Source organism: Lissotriton helveticus, chromosome 4_1 (assembly GCF_964261635.1).
Source record: "Lissotriton helveticus chromosome 4_1, aLisHel1.1, whole genome shotgun sequence".
Classification (NCBI taxonomy): domain Eukaryota; kingdom Metazoa; phylum Chordata; class Amphibia; order Caudata; family Salamandridae; genus Lissotriton; species Lissotriton helveticus.
In genome coordinates, this window is record NC_136063.1 from 464,978,993 (window position 1) to 465,002,440 (window position 23,448).

General features: G+C 41.3%; 1 protein-coding gene across 3 annotated transcripts in view; it reads left to right on the forward strand.

The window, feature by feature from the left end:
* Window positions 1–23,448, forward strand: part of OTUD6B (OTU deubiquitinase 6B) — a 175,308-nt gene that overhangs the window by 61,268 nt on the left and 90,592 nt on the right. For all 3 annotated transcript variants that reach the window (XR_013610508.1, XM_078687055.1, XM_078687053.1), the window contains exons 3-4: window positions 4,644–4,739; window positions 21,403–21,715. Coding sequence is in view for 2 of the 3 variants with exons in the window: in XM_078687055.1 (XP_078543181.1) it covers window positions 4,644–4,739; window positions 21,403–21,715 (409 nt within the window). In the remaining variant the exon portion in view is untranslated. The remainder of the gene's footprint in view (window positions 1–4,643; window positions 4,740–21,402; window positions 21,716–23,448) is intronic.

Below are 23,448 nucleotides of genomic sequence, written 5' to 3' on the forward strand. Positions count from 1 at the left end.
ACATAAGATAAAATCACCAACTAACATTCTCTGGTACCTTGAGGGGGGAGTCGCATCATACTTATATATTCAATAGATATGTGCTACATCATTATTCTAATCTCAAGCATAGTCTGTCAATTGAAACCATGAAATAACACTGTTACACTAATCCTGACTTCATAACAGACCTATCTCACATCATAAATATAAAGCCAGATGCAACCATTACATTAATGACAACAAAGTGAGGACTTCTTGCTTATCTTAAGCGATGATTCTGAAGACTGGACACTGGTGTCGGACTTAATTAAATTTTAGGTGTCCATCAGATGCTCTAATAAAGAGAACTTACTGTACATTATGTATACTGTGAAGATTATCCGATTAGGAGAGCAAGCTAAGGAAATCTTTAGAACTGAATTTGATCTTAAATTTCCCCTGTGTGTTCATTCAAATTAATTAAATGGAAAACTACATTATTAAAACTTTGTAGTCTTCGCCACGCATTTCAGGGAACTCATATATCGCTCTCATTCATTCCAAAGATGGAGAACAAATGGTGCAGTTTGACTTCTTTAAGCTTTCTTTGACGCATATCTACCAGAATCTCAGGCTTCTGGATACAGATAGAAACACATGTATCGCTCTCAACATTCCAATAATAGAGAACTGGCATGGTCTGACTACCTTAAGCTTTCTCTCCTCCAAATCAACCAGAATAATCAGGATTTCATATATCATGGGAAACGAGAGAAGATCACAGATGCAGCTTACCGATCAGGTTTGTCCAACTCACATCACAAACCAATCTCCTTTCCCCATATAAAGCATAAACACCCGGAGTTAACTTCAGTTTATGTATGTTAACAATTCGCCATCAACGCGAGTCAATTAGGGATTCCATCAAGTTCAAAAAATGTTATTTCTATCCAAATTGAAGAAGACATGACCCTACCCCATTAAAATAGTTCAAACTTTAGATGAGATGTACTCACACAATTCTATTAATCTCAAAGCATTCTGTAAAATAAATGACTATTCTTCAGCTAAAAAATAAATATCTGATCTATGTCATAGGGTTTCAAATAGTCTCATCAAAAATTAATGAGCCCTGGTACCATGAGGTTGCACTACTATCTCTCCTAGGCGGGTGGACTTTATTAATGTTTAATTAACCTGAAATCGCAGTCTATAATCCGTTGATCAAAAGTTAAAGATGAAGCTAATCTAATTAAGAGTTATAAAATATGAAAATAGATTTTTCCGTATCTGGTATAGTGTGAGGATGCAACCTCTCAAACGCTATTTGCAAAATTATTTAATCATTCCATGTAGTACTACTTTCTCACTGGTCGCCTGACTATTTGGGTCAGTGTATTGTGCATTCAGGGACAATAGCGTGTATAATCAGATAAGCTCATGTAGTATGGAAAAGGGTGCCAATCTCTTCTTTACATCTAAGGCAGCTGGGACTGATGCTTCTGTTAGTTTAGCTTGAAGGGCAGTAGTATGTTAACTGAAAGTATTTTGGTTAAATGAGACAAAGCTGCATACATATTGCAAGTTCTCTGGAAGCCATCTTAACCTCATTCTAGTTGACGTCCTCCAAGGGGCCTACTTCTTGCTCCCATCTTTGGCATAGTTGTGTTAGTTGGTCTGGTCTGTGTTTAAATAAGGTCCTATATATTGCCTTCTTCCCCAACTGGAGCACAGTGACTTTTGGCTCAAGGGGGGTAAACTTGGGCAACCCCTCCAACCTACCCCATCACCTGCGAGCACACAGTGAAGTTTTAGATAACTTAGAATTGTGACTTATGCCTGTTTTGACTCCCATCCCAGCTGTACCTTATTGACCTTTGGGCCCAAACGAATTGCGTAGGAGTGTAGGAATTATTTGAAAATCTCGGCAATGCAGCTACAGTCTATATTATACATGACGTAGATCACTGATACTCCAATTACAGCCAGGTGGCCTCATGTAGTCCACATAACATTGGCATGCGGCACCCTGGTCAGCAGAACTGGACTGCTATTTACTTGACTCAATACTAACATGACAAAGATGTTAAATAAACAGAAAAGCTTTTTTTGAAAGGCTAATTAATGTTCAGTTTTTTAAATAATCGGTCGGCAAAATGGTAAAAATGCGATACTCTTCAGAAATCAAAAAGTGTGCTTCTTTAACCCCTTCGGAGCTGATGACGAGCTCAGCTCGTCATGAGCGCAACCTGCCGCGCGCTCATGACGAGCTGAGCTCGTCATGTAACGCGGTAATTTCGAAATTGCCGCGTACAGCGGGAAAAGCCGCCGCATTGATGCAGTTAACACACAGAACCGTTTTACCCTAATACATTAGATTATATCAATGCATTGAAAATAATTTTTTAAAAGTGATAGTTTTTCAAACATTTATTTAAAAACATTAATTTTTCCCCTTTTCATGATGACGATGCCAATAGTGAAATAAGTGGCAAGTTAGTTGCTATGCTGAGTGTTCTGGGTTCTTACTATACATGAACAGCACTTTACTTTATTAAATCAAACACAGGAATAGATTTGTACAGCAACCATCCCGCAATCATAAATTTCAAGGTCCTCTTAGATATAATAATGACAAAAAGTGAAATAAATCAATTGCCATAGGTCACACAATTTGGTTAAGCTAGGAAGCCAGGAGTAATCCTGATGAACTGGTTTCTCATAGTGCAGTTAAGCCGTTAGGTGTATATGCTTTACTTCCCCATCACCCGACTTTTTGGCCCGGCAACATTTATATGAGCACCCATGACCTAGGTGATCAGATTCATCCGCTTGTCGAAATGGGTGAATTAGAAATATTAAAAAAGAATCAGGTCCTGAAAAATGTGGCTTAAAATATTACCGCACCAAAATGCGTGTTGACCAATTTTCCGAACATACCCAGTTCATGTTGCACCAATGGAAGGAGTATGAAGAATGGTCTCCTTTGCTGTTGATTCAAGATTTTTTTCGTTTTTTGTTCTCGGGGTTTGTGTATTGTAATTTATGGAGTGCTTGGTATGAGGGATATATAGTGATTGGTGAGTGGGCTGATTCTATGTTACATTGTTGCATACTGTATTGTTGTGATTTTTACGTTTGAAGTACTATTTATCTATCTTTGTAACCGTTCTAAGCACATGTTTATTAGAAAGTCTATGTAAAAATAATAACAATTGTGAAAAAATAAACTATGTAAAATTAAACAAATCTGTAAATTAATTTATCTGGGGTCTTTTCCGCATTTCAATGAGTCCATTAATAAATGTAGACAGGTTAAGGTGGGAGTGTTATTTTTGCTTACTGTTGCCTCCTATCCCCGACTTCTCCTATTTGAGAGATGCCATGTACTGGCCCAGAGTGGGCTCTCAGCTGTAAGGGTACCCTCACCTTATCCATTTGAGTGCTTGGTGCCAGCATGCAAGAGATGTTTTTGTGGGGTTTTAGGACAGTAAGGCCTGCTGCACCACAGAGCTATACAGTAAATTCAGCACTACATACTTACCAAGGCAGTCCAGCTCAAATCTGATGAAGAGGTCATCTCGGTCTGCAAAGAGCCATTCAATTATCAATATAATTTGGGTGACCAGTGATAAAGTCTGCCATCGAACAGGCTTACCCACCTTTGTATGGTGATGATACACATTTTTGGAATGATATTCTGGCCAGCCCACATAGATACCCCTGAAGAGTACCAATATAGGCTGGATAGAGCATATAGAGGAGGAGAGGGTTAGGAATCATTTTTTATAGTGCTTTTCTGCCTGCTATTATAAGTGGAAATTAGCTGAAATGATGAAGCAATATTTAAGTCCCAATCAATCTGTTCATTTCGTAGTATGAACAGGCTTAGAGACTCAAAAGTGGTCAAATGCCCGTGGAAAATTGACAGTGGCTAGGACTTTAGCATAGAAACCTGTGAGCAGCACATAGGTTGATTTCTCCCAGCTGACCTTCAGGCCAGAGGCATCGCCCTGAATCTAAAACATGTGCATCTGTCTTTGAATGGAGTTTACAGCGTTCTGGAAATATAGTGGTATTCTGTCCATGTGGTGGGTACCCCAATTATATACTTCCTAAAGAGGAGGTAGGGGCAAAGTTCTTCCCGGCAAGTACATGAAATTTAAATGGTCAATGAATTGATTCAAAGGCTTTTTCAGATACCACAAAGACCAAAGACCTGGGTTCCTCCAAGGACTCCAAACCAGCTAGCAAGTATGCTGGCAAAAGCGATAGCAATGTGCATTCTGCTCCGGTGTGAAGCCATTTTGGTCTCTGTGTGTGAGAGTGTGGTTGAGTATTTTAGCCAGTAGTGTTCTTTCAATATTGATTAATGAGAAAAGTCTATATGACAAGTCTGAAGCTTCTGAGGTTTATGGATTACTTGAATTGTTGCACCTCTTCGGTCCTAGGATCGGAACCTGTGGCTAGGGCCTCTTCATACATAGTAAGGATGGAGTTATTTGCCCGTTTATTGAAGTGTCTTTCTACCGTTATTTCTTGTTTTTCAACATAAAATCATGTAATCAATTGATGTCCTGGAATAATTTTATTCACGCATTTTTCACTCAGTAACTAGATATTTGGATTCACAAAAGCGTTGTGTTCTAGAATAATTTCTTAATTTTATTTTCATTGCTTAGGTGGAGTCTGCAGCCAATGGTATTGAAAATTTGGATCTTGATGCTACAGGATTAACAAATACACAGCCACGAGTAACCAAAGCACAGAAGAGGCGGGTATGAAAATCAGTTTTGATTCCATTTTAGATTCCACCCAGTGCAAGGTCCGTTTTGTCAATGATTGCTGTTTTGAAACACAAATGAGTACAAAAGTTAAAAAAATGATTTTGTAATTTTCATCTTCTTACTCTGTTTTTGTTTGTGCCAACTCTGGTAACAAACAATTCATTTGTCATTATCCCAGGCATATTCTTGTTTTCTGTAGACCTAGAGTGGGCCCTTTTTCTGGACAGAAAATATATTTCAGATTAGGTGGAGAATCGATTACTGTTGAAGTGGCACTTACAAAATGTTGTACTGGAGAAGCCTATAATGCATTGGGCACAAAGAGCAAGGAACATTTTCAATGAATACATTCAGGCTTTATTTCCTTTCTAGGACATGTAAATTGCTAGTCCAGTAAACGTTTCCAACACTAATCCTCCCCCCAGACCATCTATCAACCTAGAAATTCTGTATTACATATTTTCTGTTTGAACAGTGTTCCAGGAAATTGAATGTCAAGTAGTAGACTCAAAGGAAAGACCTGGTCTGCAGCAGTGAGTTGTGCCATGATGAAAATGCATTGGCAAAGAGTTGCGGCGTTGTATGGTATCCTTTTGGCAAGTTTTGTTTTGTTTTGTCATGGGTTTTGCAAAACGTTATTGTTTGTAAAGGTTGGAAAGCTGCCTGGCATTCACCATCTAAAAAAAAAAATGACTAAAGAGTAAAATGTTTTTGGTCTCAAAAAAGCACACGTTAACCTAGTTCTCTCTGTGGATGTGCTCCTTGTGAAAGGGCAGTATGCCATGACTGAAGCGAGCCAATGGCTGAAGAGGGCTGACACACTGCCCTTTGACGCATGCTTAAGTGGGTTGGAGAAAAATGTGAATGAAGTGTGGCTAAAAGCCCCCTATAAGTAACTGTCATACACCTCATTGTAGTAAAATCAAAAGGTCTTGGCTAACACAGAAAAAAAGACAATTGTTCTGTCATTGGCTGTCAGCAATTGCCTTTGAAAGTAGGAAGGAAAGAAAAAGACAGGTGGAAAGAAGGGAAGGAAAGAAAATAAAGAAACAAGGAAACAAGGCAGAAACAAAGGAAAGTAATACAAATGGAAAGAGAAGGAAACCGCAAGAAAAAGGAAAGAAAGGCTAGAAAGACCGGCACTAAAGAAAGGATAAAAAGACAAAAAGAAAGGAAAGTAAAAGAAAGAAGGGAAGAAAACTAAGACGGAAATAAATAAGAAAAGAAGGAAAAAAGAGAACGCAAAGAAGGTAAAGAAGCAAGAGGAAGAAAATCACACAAAGACGGAAAGAAACAAAGAAGATAGAAGGAAAGAAAACTAAAAAAAAAAAGTGCTGCAAATTAAACCTGGACAATGTTTATTAAAGAGCTATTGATGAAATTGAATACAGAATAAACGTTTTCTGAAATGTTCGCTCATAAATTCACATGCCTAGTATTGAAACCTTCATTTTGTGTACTGCATGAATAGAAAAGCAGATAATTAATACAGAATATTTTCAAATGGATGCAATCTGGTATGTTGTTAAATACCAGCAATTGGATAAACATAGGTCACTCCTACATTGGCAGGAACTGATAAAGGCTGGAATGGGCCCTGTGCTCACATCTGGTATAAAGATCCTTGCTTTTACGTCAGACTATAAACACAAATGCAACACTAAATTAATCCTAAAGCAACAAAAACCCTGGCAAAGAAAGGCGATAACGTGTGTGCTAATGTGCACATTGTGAGAGAGCAAAATGCAGTCACTCAAAGTGAATTTAACCAGTGGCTGAAGTAGGTTGACTCGTTGCCCGATTCTGAATGCTGTATGTTGTAGTAGGTGGAAGCAAAATGAGAATAACTCAACAGCAGACCTGTGGATAAAGACAGGTGGGTGAAAGACCCCTTAAGTGTATTATACATATAATTTTAGTAAAATCAAAAGGTCTTTCTAATGGAAGGACTAAAAAGGGAAATCTAAGTGCAACTTAAGAGATACAAAGTCACCCAATTTCTTGTATTGATATTAGAAAAACAATATGATCAAAAATCGAATTAACAAAATTAAAAATTAAAAATGTTATTCTTACATAAAGCTTGTTCTGCATTGTCTTTTTATGTCAAAAAATAGAGAGTAAAATGTCCTCATCTCAGTCACGTCCAGTTGTCTATTCGGTTTCATTTATCAGTTACTTTAAACCATTTCTACCGATGTAGGTCTATTGGTATGCGTTGTTTTGCATATGTCAGTTATATTGTTTAAAAGGAACTTCTGTGTTAAAAAGTAAAATCATACGGAAGTTTCAAGTGCCAATTCGGAAAAGAATATTCACCTTATTGAAAAATCCTAAAAATATTTTCCCTCGAGGGAAGTGCACTGAGCACTCCTTTCCCCTTGAGACCTCGTTCAGATTTGTAATACAAGTTGTGTGTGGGAGCCCCCTCGGAACTCTGTTGTTCTACCTCTGGTGGGACTGCTCTTGTGATATGCTTGCCTGTCCTGTTGGAGGTAAACGCCCATTGCACAATGTTGCAGTCTTCTTGTGTTGAGAATTTTTTTGTTTCAGGGTCATTTCTCCATGGAATTTCAACTTTAATGGCCAATCGTATTATGGGAAGCAGCCTCTCTCTGGACTATGTGTTTGCCTGAGTGTAACTGCTTTAGGCTACTGGTAATCTAAATAAGGGATACTTATTCTGCTTACATATATGTCCTGGAGCTAAGGAATATCTTGCACATTTTACTCTATGTCTAAGTCAGGCCATACAATATTGAAAACAAAATATACATAATTTAATATTTGATTACCAAATGATTACAAAATAACAACATTCCTAAAAATACAAGAACAGTCTACATTACTGCTAAAACCATTCGAGGTAATAAATAACCAGGAAAGTGCAAGTGTTTAGCCATCGGCCGGCTCTAAAGTGCTAATACCTAAGAAAAAGCTTTGCTTGCAATGAGCCGGAATGATATTCAATTAAATGACGGCAGTAATAAATTATAAATCTAAGAGAAATTTAGCCACTAATAAAGTGCATTTCAAAATGTCCCTACAACTTGCCATAGGGAGGCGCTGGCAAATGCAATGCATACAGTAGGTGTATATAGTTAAAATGAGTATGTTGAAAACTATATTAAGAGACCTTGAATAACCTAGTTACTGCATTTGTCTGCTTGCTTTCAAAGCCACATATGTAGGAGGAAACTTGGTTAAAAATGTGCTACAAATTAGTATGTATACACAAAGCCATTGCGTCCTTGCAATTTCTTATTGCATGAGCATTAAAAAGCAGACCGAGGTAGTCCCTTCTAGCTTTCTGAGGAAAAGTGCAAAACTTAAAGTGCATTACAGATTTCGACACCCCCACCCAAAATTCACACCTTCAAATGGGTGAGCAACTTCTGCCCTTTTACCATGAACTAGTGTGCTCTTTTACCGCAGAGTGCCTAGCCTGAAAAAAATGTACAGTGATCTTTAAAGGGGTGGATAGAGTATATCATAGTATGGTTCAAACTAGAGATGGGCTTGAAAGTTCGAAGCAGGTAGATCTTCTTCCCTGACTGATTGTTGGAAATATATTGCCAAAACATTTCCTATAACCGTTCTGGTGTCCAAAGGTATCCTTTCTGGTTCATGCCAACAATCCACGCTTCCTATGGTTTGCAAGGTACTGGCCACGTGATTAAACCAAGGTAGTTTTACTCGCTTAGCATACAGCCAGACCTCATGTATAATGTCCAGGTAAGATCTCAGCTTAGGTTTTGTCCATATTCTTAGTCAATATAATATGGGATATAGTTCTGCATACTGCTGAGCGGATTTAACACCGAGCTCATGCCTTCGTGCATCCATTGGAGTTCTTGGGCCCAGAAGGAGTAGGCCGCGTAGAAAGCCGTTCCTTTTTATAATCCCACAACTCTGCTTCATATAGGCCTGCCGCAAGGGCTCACGCTCCAGGGAAGGACCAATCAATCTGCTTCCCATGCTTTTAGAAACACGAAGAACACCCCAGCATATTGACTAGAGCTTCTCCTTTTAGTAGTTGTGCAGACCATGTCATATTGGAGTCAAATCTTACTCCTAGGTAATCATATTGTTCCATGCGATCCAGGGGGATTCCATAAATTTTGAAGGAGCTCCTCAGTTTGGAACTGATCTTTAGGATCATGTATTTTGTTTTCTTGATATTTATCAGTAATTTCTTTATATTGCAATCGCTTTCATATGCCTTCAGGAGCTTGTGCATGGCTGACTCTGCGCACGGCAGAACAACGACATCAGCGAATAGCAAAATTGGAATTTTCCGGGGATCGGCACATTGAGATTTATGGCCTTCAGATAATTGGCCACTTCATACAAAATACATTAAACAAATCTGGGGCCAGGGTGCATCCCTGTCTGACCCTAATACTGATGTTGAAACTTTTGTTAAATTTCTGCTCTTGGGCCATATTTAACTAAGTGTTATTACTGTATAAAAGCTTGATTGCTGAAATGAACATGTCTGGACTGTCCTGGGACCATGTCTGCCACAATAGGTCACGGTTTACAGGGTCAAACGCCATTTTTAAATCTATAAATGTCAATTCTACTCAGAAACGCTCCAGAGCAGAGAAAGATGGCTATCTTATTTCCAATGGAAAGCTACCTTTAAGAATGCCCCATTCTGTGAGAAAGATTCAGCAGGAAGTGCAGTACCTGCACCCCTATGAAGGCACAGAAGCGGAAGCATGATTTGGCTTTTCATGAATTGGCAGTGCTAGAGAATGGGATTTCTACTCAGACTTGTGTCCTCTTCTTAACAACAAATCTGCTAAATAGATGGCTAAAACCTATTTAGTCGAAGGGATACTGTGATAAGGTTGGTCCTTTGCCAACAGAAGTTTAGCTGATCCTCTCCTCTGTTTCCAAGGTTAAAGTTTAAAAACCTATCCAATTGACAGTCTTGACAACAACATTGTCAACAGGTACATCCATGAAGACCCTGATACCTGCACCTTATGGTCATCAAAGGCTTCATTGAGGGCTGCCTCAGTAACTCTCCACACCTGTTTTGTCAGTAGAAGCCTTCTCAACAGCCACCTTGTCAACTGTGGGAATGCTGCCACCACCTTCATCGACTACCTCACTATAAACAGTTTTGTCTGCAGCAACTTGAAATTATTGCTGCAAATACCCGCAGCTTCACCTCGAGAAATAACCATTACCGGAGTTCTAATGTGTCTCGACAGATGGGCACCTCACCCAATAAGATCCCTTTGGAATCCCAATCTCAGATTCTGGAAATGAAACACGAGTTAGTGGTGGCACAGAAGCCGCGCACACCTTTTTATAGCTCTGCGCAGCTCCAAGTACACTTCCGCCTGAATGAAAATGAAGACACCAGGATCCAGATCACTATGTAGATTCCCAATAGTACTTTCAAGAAGACAAGAAGAGGCAGAGTCTCAGTGAAAATCCCTCCAGTATGGATGTGAGGATTGTCACTACTTTCAAAGCCCTGAACCAGCAATGGAAATAGTTCCTGCAGACCTAATTTACCTGCAGGAAAGTAAGATGCTTTACTTTTATTGTAGAGTCCTGTAGTAACAGCAACTTCAGTCAGCTGTGTCTTCTCCCACCACCCCCATCACCTCCTTCAATATTTTGGCTCATGCAATGCAGGCTGCACATTTACCACAAGATGCAGAGGCTGAAGGAGATAACGAACAGTAAGAGGAAGAAGTACCTGATGCACAGGATGATGATTTGGCAGGATTATGTAACCCCTTTAGAGAGGCTGAAGATGCCAGCACCTTAGGATTTTATACCATATGACATAGCCCAGTTTTCTAGCCTGGTGGAAAATGCATGAAAGAGGTGTGACCTGCCCTAGGTAACAAAAGAAAAAGGTTCGAGCTTACACAAAACAAATCCAATGCAATACTCCATGAAGGGTAACACACTTATGTTTGAATAGACTCCTCAGGGGATGACACAACAAGCGTTTTAGGCAAAAACAAAACCAGGGATGGTTCAGTAGTATGCCCTTTTATCTTGAAGTTCAGAATACAGTTGTGCATATCCACTTTCAAATGGAAAGCGGCACGCATGTGAATTAGGCCCTCCACAACATAAAAGTTGAAACTGCTATGTCACTGAGAACTCTTCAATTTTGAAGACCTCCAACAGTTCTGGGGTAGAAGTAGGCAAATCTCTAAAGGAGATTATCACTGTTACTAACCCCGGCAGCACTGTTGACAGCCAGCTGTCCACATGTATACTGCAGGCCCCAACAATGTTTATCCTGTGTCAGACAGCCTTGAAAATGAAGGGGGGTGAAACTCCCATGTAAAGGAGACTTCTGAAAGAGCATGACTTTTTCTTCAGAACTGCCATAATCCCTTCCTTTACTTCCAGCTACCACGGCCAAATAGGCAGGAACATCTCACACTTCAAACAAATATGGCGAGCTATTACCATGGGTGTGTCTGTCCTGTAGATTATCCCATTTTGCATTGCCCTACAGTTTATCAAAAATCAGCCACATGTCCCAGTAGAGAGAAGCATCAGTACATTTTTTAGCTACTGTAAGAAATACTTTTCGCATTACTAACTAGAGCCATCAACTTATTTCCCAGGTGTTAAAGACTTCTAGCCTGTTTGGCTTGCAGGTACAAGTCTGTCCTCTAGGTCATGTGTTCCTGCATCCGTCTCATCCTGTTGTGTCTATGCTCGTGTGTCTTATCCAACAGGTGTTAAATATTGAATTGTTTCAGATCAAAGTCCACTTTGAAAACTCTCTACAATTAATACCAAAGTTGAAGGAGGCACTGCATTAGTTGGTGCAAAACTTGAAGGCCACTCCTGTCCCTATTTTAAGAATCGGCCCCAAAATCCATGTAAACCATCAAGTTCCAGGAAGGATGGAGATCGCATCTCCTGTAGTTAGCCTCCCTAGCCCTTTGGTCAGAAAAAGCAAAACATTTTGCTCGTAACATGCTTTTGCATGTGTTTGAGTTGCAAGCCCACGCTTGGGACATTAGAAATTTATCCAATGATTTCACGATTCTTCACTGCGGATCAAGAAGATTAACACCATATTTTATCTAAACTATCAGAGGTGTTTTTATAGCAACAAACTGAGGGTTCGTGGTCCTAAGAGCTCTTAGAAAAAACAGACATACTCTGGTGCTGTGCAATTGCTCAGAACATCAAATTGTTGGTTAAGGATCTGCCAGGATTTAATATGGGACTCTCCTATTCCCTCAGCAGGTCAAATGGTTCAGGACTAAAAGCAAGACCCAACACCGCTCTAGAGCATTTGACACTATGGGTAACCTAAGCTAGACCTGCTCACGACCAAGAGCAACAGTACCAGTAGATCAATGGTAGACAAGTATGCCCATATGGTAATCTACACTAAATGACAAAAACTAAGTCTGGTTGTAGTTCTCCCAGAACATCACATTGTCTTGAACATTTCCTGACCGTTGCACACTCAGTTTTGTAATGTGCCTTCTCTGTGCTTCCCATAAGTCAGAAGGGCTAGGAAAGCATTCCCCTTTACCAGGCAGTGTACTCTATGCGTGATTCTACATATTTTGATTGTGACATTTTTTCTTCTAGATTGTGCTTTGTGAAGACTTCAGTACTAATTGATCCCTGGCAGCTGTGCTTATAAGCTGTTTATAGAAATGATCAATCCTCATCTGTGCGTCCTGCTCGCTTCCTCTCAGAAAATCCGATCTGTGTTTACAATCCATCCAATACCAAGCATTGCTTTCCGCGATCTCAGCTTTAATATGCTGCTTTGTTCTCGAAAGTGGCTACCAACTCTTTATTGTCCTCACTAATGCACCATGATTGTTCCCAATAAATTACCTAAACTACTCTGCTTTTAAGTACTTCTTTCAGGCACCATCCCTGCCTGCTGAGAGTATTAGTCTTTGGATTTTCAGTGCTTTTTCAAATTTTGCAACAATAGAAGCAAGACATTCTTAAGTTCTTGCAAGCCAGATGTTTTCGATTATTCGGACTGTAGGAAAAGGATTGCCTCTTTCTAAGCAGAACATAACTCATTGATCTCTGCATGCACATGCACATCTTCCCATGCCTAAGTCAATTGCACCCTTTTGGTTTTTAAATATCTTTTTATTGACTTGGCAGCAAAAGTATACAAGCAATAGACCATTGTTGTAAATATTATGACATAGAGTATGGCAGTATATCAACACATATTGTCCTACCATTCAAGATAAAGCAGGATACTCTCCCACCCTCGCCTCTTCCGTGGTCTCAGATAATCTTCTTTGTGTATCAAGGAATGTAACATCCTTCCCATGGGTGCACTACATGGATTCCCTCTGCTAGCATTCGTCATGTCTAGGCTGTCCTGTTTTCAGTTTCTATTTTTGGTAAATTCTGGTGGGGTTTTTTCAGTGTTTTCAATATGTTAAAAAACTGTTGTTTTCAGTGGTTACACATTTTCACGCCACTAACAACAACAGAAAAAGTGTTTTTCCGGTGTTTATGGAACGTTTTGTTTTTATCATTGCTTGCTTTCTGCACTGAAAGAACATGGTATATAGACAGTGTACGTATAGTGTATATGAGGTCCAAAGAGTTTTTGCAAATTAATCTTAATGTAGTACACCATACAATACTTCTTCAGTGAGTCTTTTGTCATGTACGTTTGCGCTTTCCTTCCCATGTAAACTTCTGTGAAAAGGCCCTCTCAGCATTCATAGCCCCTTGGGCTGAGAACCGTCAGCTAAGGGACACAGTTGGGATGACTCCTTCTTTGATGCCACATAAAGCACAAAATGATAAATATTTGCGTTTTAGTTCCTGGTCATAAAAAAACAGTGCACCAGAATGGACTAAAAAGTCAATAGCATCCCTCATTAACTCTGAAGATTGTAAAGATGCTTTCAGCATACCATCTAACAAGTGGCAAGGATCTCCTACAGGGAATCACTTCATCTCAGGTATCAATTTTGACAGGTCATCACACAAATCTTTTATATACATAGCTGAATCACTGCAAATACAAACAATATCACTCCAATCTTTGTTGAACTTGGAAAGAACCTTTTTTGCAGAGCATAACGTGACACTGCGTTCCATGTTTTCCAAAAGTCTGGTGTCACTTTTTTACCACTATCCCAGATGCTTGGTGATATATATACTTGTCACTATACCTTGCATTTAATGTTTAAAGCCTGAGGTGTTGGCAATTCACCTACTATCAATACTGACCCACTAGAAATTATGGTCTGATGTATTAAGGGTTTTTACCCATTCTCTGTGGGTAAATCTGATGACACATATTAGGAAAGATTTTTATGAAACCAGCCATTTTACCTATCAGTGAAAGAATCAAATGCAGCCAAAATATCAAATATGAGTTTGATATGTCCCAATATGAAACTAAACCCTGCATCTTTAGACCAAAGGCCATAAAACTGAAAAAAGTAAAAGGAAGAAGAAACCATATTTTAGTAGCATCCCTAAAGACCAAAACTCAAGCAGAATAATGTTAGCCAGTCTTTCTTACTGCTAGCTTGTATAACAAAGGTACATTTTATTGACCCCTTCAGTAAGAACAAAATGACTCTTTCACTTTCTTTTTCCTTTCTTTGAATGGCATTTAGTTTGTGGTTGTGCAGGTGTTTTTTCAGTGTTTATATGTTTTCACCGGTGAGGGCTATTTTTCCTTCAGTGGGGTTTTATCAGTTATTATAGGTTTAAACCTAAAACCCCACAGCCTAGTCATGTCCCACACCTTTCCCCATTTCATGGGGCACGCTCTGTGTACATAAATAGTGTTTTCCACCACCAAACACTAATCCATGTCATTCTCTGCGTCCCAAAGGGCCGGTGGGGCCTCCGCTCCCCAATTGCGCTCTATGTTGCCCTTCGCTAGCATCAGTCCTAGTCTAACCTATGTTTGATCTGCCCTTCCCAGGTCTGTAGCCTCCCAGACATTGAGGAGGCACCATTTGGCTGCAATAGAGTTTCTCTTCACGTACCTCTGAAATGCAGGATACCACCTCCTCCCAATATGATTGAATTTTCAGGCAGGAACAGAGAATGTGATATAACGACCCCTCCTCCCCACACCTCCTATTACAAAATGAATCTATCTTCCTGCCCCTTTTGGCCATTGTATTACAGGAGATGTAGGCTCTATGTAGAATTTTTAGTTGGACCAATCAAAAACGAGCTCTGATGGCCACCTCTTTAGGGTATGCCAATGCTTCTGGCCAGTCCTCTTTATGTAGATCTACTATAACGCTTTCCCAGCATTTCCTTATGAGAGTTAGGGTGTCAAGAGCGTTATTGATGAGTTTCTGATATGTAAGAAAGACTGCCTTTACACGTTAAGTGTTCCTCTAGGAGTCTACATTATAATGGTGATGACTCTGGTAGAATTGTCCCTTTGAGTATCACTGTCTGTCTGTATGGCATGACAAATCTGTATGTATCGGAAGGTTTCTGCGGGGGCCAGGTCGTAGGTTTTCTGTAACTCTGTGACTTGCACAATGTCTGTCCCGGAGTGAAGGTCTCCCACTCGTGAGATCCCAATCAGTTCCCACTTATCAAACCCTTTTCTTACGCCTATAGTGCCCATAAGGACGTATCCCTGGTGATTTTGTTCTTCCACCCTAACTTAGAGAGGATCAAGTGTCATAGACGTATTGTTAAAGCTGTGGGACCCTCCAGAGAGGCATCTGGGATTGGTACATTATGCTCTGAGGTTTCCTCTCGGTTAGAGAACCAGTCGATCCATCCTATTGGCTGATTCAGACATCGATTGGTGTACCCATTGATTTACAGTTGCCAATTGTCGCTCTACAGTACGTTTGGATGTCGGGCAGTGCATTCCCCCTCCCCATCAAACCAACTTGTGTCAATTTACCTAGCGCGATCCGCAGAAAACCCCATCCCATAGGAGGGTTCAGACCACACACTCTATTGATTTAAAATATGCAGTGTGGCATATTTTGGTTTATGTAGAGGAATCTGGGGGGTACCATAATTTTAAATAATGCCGCCCTTCCCAGCAGGTAGAGGGGAAGCGATCGCCAGTGTTGTACGTCAGTCTTGAGTCGGGTCACGCGAGGTTCTAAATTGGGGTATAAAATAGAGCCAGATCAGTGGTGACAAATATACCTAGGTATTGAAACCCATCAACCACTACCTGCGCCCCCACACCCTACTGGTTGATAGGTCCTTGGACAAATATGACCGATTTAGACAAATTAATTGTGAACCCAGGCTACCTGCGGAAGGTCGCAAAGCTATTCAGAACACTGACAACAGAGGATCGGGGAGATGCCACATGGAGAAGGATATCGTCTGCGTATAGTCATATTTGTCTTCCTAATCATTTTACCATCGGAGGCCTCATATCAATGGATCTTCCCGAATCCAAGTTGTCAGAGACTACAACATAAAGGCAAATGTGAAGGGAGATAGGGGGCATCCCTGCCTCGTCCCTCGTATCAGGAGGAAAGACTTGAGATGTTTCTCCATTTACCACCACTTGCACTATGGTCTTTGTATATAAGAGGCGAAGCGAAGCCAAAAAACAAAGTCTACAACCCATGCGCCTCATTACCGCAAAGATCTGGCCACTCAGTGGTATCAAAAGTCATGCACGCGTCTAGGGATAATACTATCTCGTCCTCTTGGATCCTGAGAGTTCGTCCTAGCATGACATGAGGGCATCTTAAATTCAGTGCTGTGTTACACCCTGGCATGAAGCCGGATTGTCTGGGTTGACTAAGCCCTAAAGAATCGGGAGAAGACGTAGAGCTAAAAGCTTAGCTTGAATTTTTGCTTCTGCATTAAGCAATGAGATGGGTCGGTAAGAAGTACATTATTTTACTGGCTTCCCTTTATTATGGATGACTGCTATGGTTGCAAAACTCTGATCGGCCGGGAGCTTGCCCTGTTCTCTACTTTCTTCAAACATTTTCAACAGGTGCAGTACTGTTGAGGAACCTGTGAGTTTGTATAGTTTTACTGGGATACAGTTGGGTCTCCATGCTTTACCAGAGTTGAGGGCTCTGACTGCCTGGGTCACTTCATCTTCATCCAGAAGTTTTGTATCCTCTGGGGTCATGGACGGAAGTGCGATATCCACTAAAAATCCGGTTCCGAATATATCGTCTCAGGAGTAGATCTACGCATGGTAATCTGCGAAAATCTCTGCTATTGTGTGGGAATCTTGGAGTAGCTCTCCTTCTTTCGAGCATATATTCGCGACCCAACGTTTTGCTCTCATGTTAGAGTCATGCAAGAAGTTTTCTCATTTTTTCGCCGAGCTCATACACCCTATGTATTGCTGCTGTAGCAGTAGTCTTGGTCTCCTTTGTCAGTAAGTCCTTATATTCCCTTTGTTTCATAGCTAATATATGTCTAGTATTCTCATTGTAATTTTTCACTAATTGGGTATTCAGGTTGAGTCCCGCAGCATTTACTTTCTTGTCTCATCTGTGTCCTGTTATGAAAGACAGGTCCTGTCCCCTAACAACTGTTTTATATGCCTCACAAAGAGACACTGACGATGCAACGGAGTGTGTATTTTCTTGAAAGTAATGTTTAGGGGCTTCAACAAGCCTTTTTCTAATGACTGGCACCTTAATATAGTAGAGATTGATAGGGATTGGTCCAGTATGACGTGGATTTCACATCCTGTATCGTGCCCAAAGTGGGGAGTAATTGGAGATACCTCTTGCCAGGTGTCTCACCTCTGTAAAATGTGGGAGATGTGGCGGCAGAGATATTAGTAAGTCGATTCTCGAGTGACTCCTGTGTGCCCCAGAGTGAAAGGTTTACTCTTGTGTACTAGGATTTAGGGCTCTCAATAGATCTATTAAACCCAACGCAGGGAGGAACTCCTCAAGTTTGGGAGGGATTTGGCGCCCTGGGCAGCCACCTATGCAAATGATCACATACTGCCATATTAAAATTGCCTCCTATCAGAAGATAGCCTGCCGGGAGTGTGAGCATGAGGCTTCCCAAGTCGACAAGAGTTGATTCTTTTAAAGTCGGGGGGACATAGACCGACAGAATATTGATCGCCTCTCCTGCCCATGTCCCAGAAAGTGCTGCATATCTACCCAGTCTATCAGACCCCACCTTTTCAACTATAAGGGGAAATCACTTTCTTATCAGTATCTCAGAGCCCCTTGCCTTGATCCATATGTATATCCTGCCTGTACTCTCATTTCGTATCCACATCAGTCTATGGATTTGCATATATTGCCCATTAGATGGGTTTCCGACAGTAATACAATGTCAGGGGAGTGTCTTTTCAGGAAATGAAGTACTTTTCTCCGTTTAATTTGATCTCCCAACCCAATTACATTCCAGGTCATTAGTCAGATCTCGGGGAGTGAGTGCCCCATCATTGGGGGATTAGTAGTGTATGTGTTGTGACCCCGGGTGCTGGCCGTCCAGGACCCCTCGCCCTATAAATCTTTGTTGTGGAAGCGACAGAAGTATAATGGTGTGCAATTACTGCCCGTGTTTGAAGACTTACAGAAAAGCAAAAATGTAGCCATGTCTCATCAGGCGTCTGAGCCTTGTGAAATTCACCCTGGGTGACCCCAGTAGAGTGTGATACAATGTTCATGAGAAATTATGTGTAAAGATGTAAGTCTATAATCTGCCTTGTAAAAAGCGTTAAGTTAAGAAAAAGAAAACCATACAAGAACTTTGACCCCCCCTAGAACTGTACCCCTCCCTTTCCTTTTAGAACTGACCCCCCTCCCCGCATCCCTGCCTGACTAACTTACAACTGCTTGCCCCCTGAAATCAGCAGAGCGCTTGTCGCCCCCCTCCCAAACCTATCAAAGATAATTTAGACTTTTTTTTTTTTTTTAACTCCAACTCCTTAGCAGTCCGAGTTGATTGGTGGCTGAGCCCACATCGTCACGAAAACTTAGGATCTTGCCTCAGAAAGACTGGACCACAAAGCAGCCAAGACCTTTTAGGTCGCATCAACAAAGGAAACTGCCGCCCCCAATTCGTCTCCACAGAACCCAGGCAGTACGTTTTATAGGGACTAGCACAGGACCCCCCTCCCTGGGCTGTCTCGTCAGTCAGCTGATCTCCTGCTATTGAAATAGTCTTCCTCTGTCTCTCACTGGGTTGCTTTGTGCCAGAGCCTCCGACCGTCCCTCCCCCTTCAAGCCAGTCCCATGCTTCATCTGGTGTCATAAAGAACCGTACTTTACCCTCAAACTCAAACCGCAATCGAGCCGGAAAGAGCATTGAAGACTTCACCCCTTTGTCTCTTTGCGCTTCAGGAAGCTGCATCTCACTCTCTGGACCTTTAGGGTGAATGATCGAAAGAAGGTGATCAGTGTGTTCTCATAGAGGACTGGTGAAGCTGTGTGCACCGTCTGCAGAATCATGTCTCAGTCTCGGAAATTGAAGAGGCTGGCAAGGATAGGTCTTGGCAGGGCACCCGGTCGGACCCGGCCCCCTGGCACTCTGTGATCCCTTTCCACCGAAAAAACTTAAAGAGGCACTTCGGCTGGAGGTGCTTGAGGATAAGTTACTCTACAAGTCTGTTGCCGGTCCCTCCGCCCTCTCCAGGACCCCCAGGATACGGGTGTTATTATGTCTAGACCTCCCTTCGTACTCTTCCAGTCTCGCCTCTAGAGTGGAATTGGCCATCTGTAGTTCAATCACCTGGGTCTTAAGGATTTTAGTGTCTTGGAGCAGGGTCGTCGTTGTGTCTTTCACTTCCTTCACTTTTGCCCCGATATTATGTAGGTCTGGCCGAATCAGTGAGACCTCTTCTGTAACAGAGCCCATGCGGCCTTCCAGGGCTGTGCAAACCCCCTGTATGGCTGCCATAATATCATGGAAGGTAAGGTGTCCCTATAGGGGCCTGGCGAGGGGGTTAGGGGATATGTGCTCCTGCTGTCCCTACTGGGCTTCTGCTCCCTTAGGAAGGGCAAATTCGGCAGCTTGGTTTAATGGGCTCCCTCCTGTCATTATGAGGCCACTGGCACAGTTACTGCTGCCTGCCAGTAGGTGCCTAAGGCCCTCTCTGCGGCCTTTCTGGTTCCCCCTCCTCGTGTACCACGCCCCCCCCATCCCCCTCAAGAGTTTAGCTGACCTTCTCTACAAATTTTACAGTCTGTGTGGCCCCACCAGCTCCAGGTTCGTCACTGTATTTTAGTTGGTGTCAGGGTGTCTCTTCTGTTGTTGCCCTGGTTCTCTTGATGCCTCTGTGGCAGTCTTACTCAGTGCTCATATTGGTGTGATGGGTTGGCCCGATCTTCTCTCTGAATCTGATGAGCCACTACTCGTCTGTTCTACCTCAGTTTAGTTTACTGCCCTCTGGACGTTTCTCCAAGTTTGCCCCTGTGTCAGGTTACAATTGTACGTGGGCACTCCTTCGGTCATGATCACGCACGTTAGCTAGCAGTGGTTGGAGCCTCGCCCTAGTTGCTGCCTTTGCTCGGTCTGCTCCGGACACAAGGGCGGGTATTCAGTTGCCCTATCTGGCAGCATGACGCTCCGTCCCCGGGGCTGACAGCAGACCACCTGACTAATCAGTCGACTGTTTGTGGATTGCTTTGGCAGATTACAAGCAGGATAGACGGGGGATCGGGAAGTGGAGTTGCGGAGCCGCTCTAAGAAGCGGCAATCTTCCTCTGCGGTTAGTCACGTCCCCAATTTTACTCTTTCTTGACTAGTTATACTGTACCTGGTAAGAAGTCATTGTCTGACATCTACAGAACAGCCACTTGGAGAAGTAGAGCTACATTTGCAAAATATACTGCCTGGACATATGTAGATGAAGAATTGGTGGTTCTTCGTTAGACTGCTTACCCGCCTACCTTTTCTGTTAAGTGTTTAGCTTTGTACTGCTCACTATTCATAATAAACCATTTGAATATGAGAAAAATCTAGTAAATTTTTGAAGCACAAATTAGTTTCTTGTGTGTAACTACAATTCTCCATCATTGGTTTGGGTCATAAATTTACACACAAAGATCCCTATTCATGTTTTCCTTAAGTTGACCTCTTCATGTCTTACATGCGTGTACTACCAAATCTGAACTAGATTGGTCTCTCGGTTGAGAGGGCTACTCTGTACATTGATATCATTGGCCGAAGTTTAGGCATGAGTTGAATGTGACACGAAAATCTCTGTTCTTTTCATGAAGGCTTTTTAATATAGCTCACTTCTGTCTGGAATTACTTGAGCATTCCAGCCAACTACATGGAATGGTAGAAATGTGAATATATGAAAGATTCCAGTGATAAAGAACAATAGTTACAAGTAAGTATCTTATATCTTACCTTCCTTTCAGTCACATAGGCTAGAAAAACATTTGAAAACTATGTTTGCCAAACATTCATCTTATCACACTCCAAAAATGAAATCGGCAAAAAAGTTGTTCCTCAAAAATAATTCCAGTATACTTTTGTTGACTGTCGCGTTCATATAAATGGACAAATTATTATAAAGGAAGATACCTTATTGAAAAATGTGCAATCTGTATGGGCAAATTGTACCCCTCTACTGTTATTCTACTAAGAAAATTGATCAAAATGCCATGTGTCTATCATATATTTTCAAAGTACATTGTGAAACATATTGGAAATTAATATTTACTTTCGCAATGAATTGTATAATTCCTAGGAGAAGAAAGCTGCCTTTGAAAAGGAAAGGGACGAACGGATCGCAGAGGCTGAAATTGAAAATTTATCTGGAGCCAGGCACCTTGAAAACCAACAACTTTCTCTCATTCTCGCAGCTAGAAAACTGTGTATTAAACAGATTGCTTCAGATGGCCACTGCATGTACAGAGCAGTTGAGGACCAGGTAAAGGAGCGAGACAGTAGTTGGACGGTTTCCAATCTAAGACGTCAAACTGCAGAGTACATGCGAAAACACATTTCCGATTTCTTGCCGTTTTCAACAAATCCTAGTACTGGAGATATGTATACACCAGGTTAGTGCCATGTCTTACAAAACCCTGCAATTGTCTACAGTTAGTTTTGGTGAAGTGTTAAGTTTTTGACACAAAGTTCTGATTAACTCAGTTAATCTCCTGTCACATTACTTTGAACTCGTCCCAGTGTACACACTTATTTCTTTACAAATTCTTTCTTTGGTTGTTTCATAAAAGCAGTGCTTAATGTGTGTATGCAGGTGGTGGGCACTCGTTTTGCAGACCATGACTTATTTTAATCATTAAACTTTGGCTCAGCAAGAGAAAAGCAGTAAAAGAAAGAGGCCGACAAATCTAGGAAACTGAGAAAGTGAGAAAACAGGAATGAAAAACCACCCAGAGGAGTGAGGTTAAGGGACTGGAGTGTAGGATTATGGATGAATGCAACATAGGGTGGAATCAAGAATAGTCAGTAGTTTAGTCATAGTCAAAATCTTTATTCGGTTATTCATAAAAAAACAACCAAAAAAGCACATTTTAATAAAAACACAAATAAAATCAGATATCTAAAAGCCACATATCCAGAGTTTACAATCACCGTTAATCAGATACAACATTAACAACAGTTCTAGGCAATTAACCCTCCATGCTATTTCTAAATTGTATGGCCAATTTTAAGAAGCCAATTAGAAATAAAGTCCATTCGTGAGTTAGCAGCTGTAAATACCAAAGTGCAGTTCTAACTTGGTTAAAATTAAATTTTTTAAGAATAGGCTTAACATAAAACCCCCGAGGTATATCATAAAAAGGACAAATAAATAAAAAGTGCACCAGATCCTGCGGAGACACGTTGTCGCAGCCGCAGGGTGGTAGCACTTGGCCTCGGTAGCTGCCTTTTGGAACAGCTAGCAATAGGTGGAAAAAGTCCAGACGGAACCTGGTTAACAAATAACGATCATAGCCCGACATCGGCCAGGACAAATAGGGTTCCATACTTGGTGTAGATTTCAGAACAACATAATTCCGGACACTGCATTTATTTAGTTCCACCTCCTCACGATACAAATGCTGTGAGAGGTATAAAAAATTCCTCACAAACTCTACCTCAGGTGTAATAATAGTCCGGGTTTACAAAGAGCTCTGGGCGCCCCAGTCTGGAGAAGCAAACTTTTAGATATTTTAACCACGGGATTTTAAGCATATTATCCCAGCATAAAGCTTCTCTCAGCAGTTGGTGATTTAGAGGCAGGTCTTTGTTTAGCCAACATTTTAACCAGCAAATTAATGGTCGTAGCGCTATGGTATCACTTAGAAAGGAAGTGCCTAATTCTTCATGCACTATAAAGCTGGCAGTTCCCCTAGGAACTCCCAGCAGCTGTTTCAGAAAATTATTTTCTGCCACCATAAGGTCATTGACTGCTGTGTGCCCCCATAACTCACTTCCATAGCAGCCTACCGCCACGCTCTTGGCCTGATACATTTTTAACAGCGCGGCAATTGGGGTTTTGCCCATTTTCCTGGCAAGGTTAAAAATGGCCGCATTTGCCTGAATCATCTCCCCCCTTTTCCTATTGACTGCAGGGCCCCATTTCAACTGGTTGTCGAACAAGACACCCAGATATGAAAAGGTTTTTGTTGTAGGAATCTTCTCCCCATTAACATGAAATGAGAACGTCTTCTTATAACCTTTCCCGCATTCATTACAAATAATTTTGTGTTGTTAATGGCAAGTTCTCGGGATTTCATGAAGCTAAAAAAGGTGTCAAGTAGAGATTGAAGCCTTTTTGCAGTCC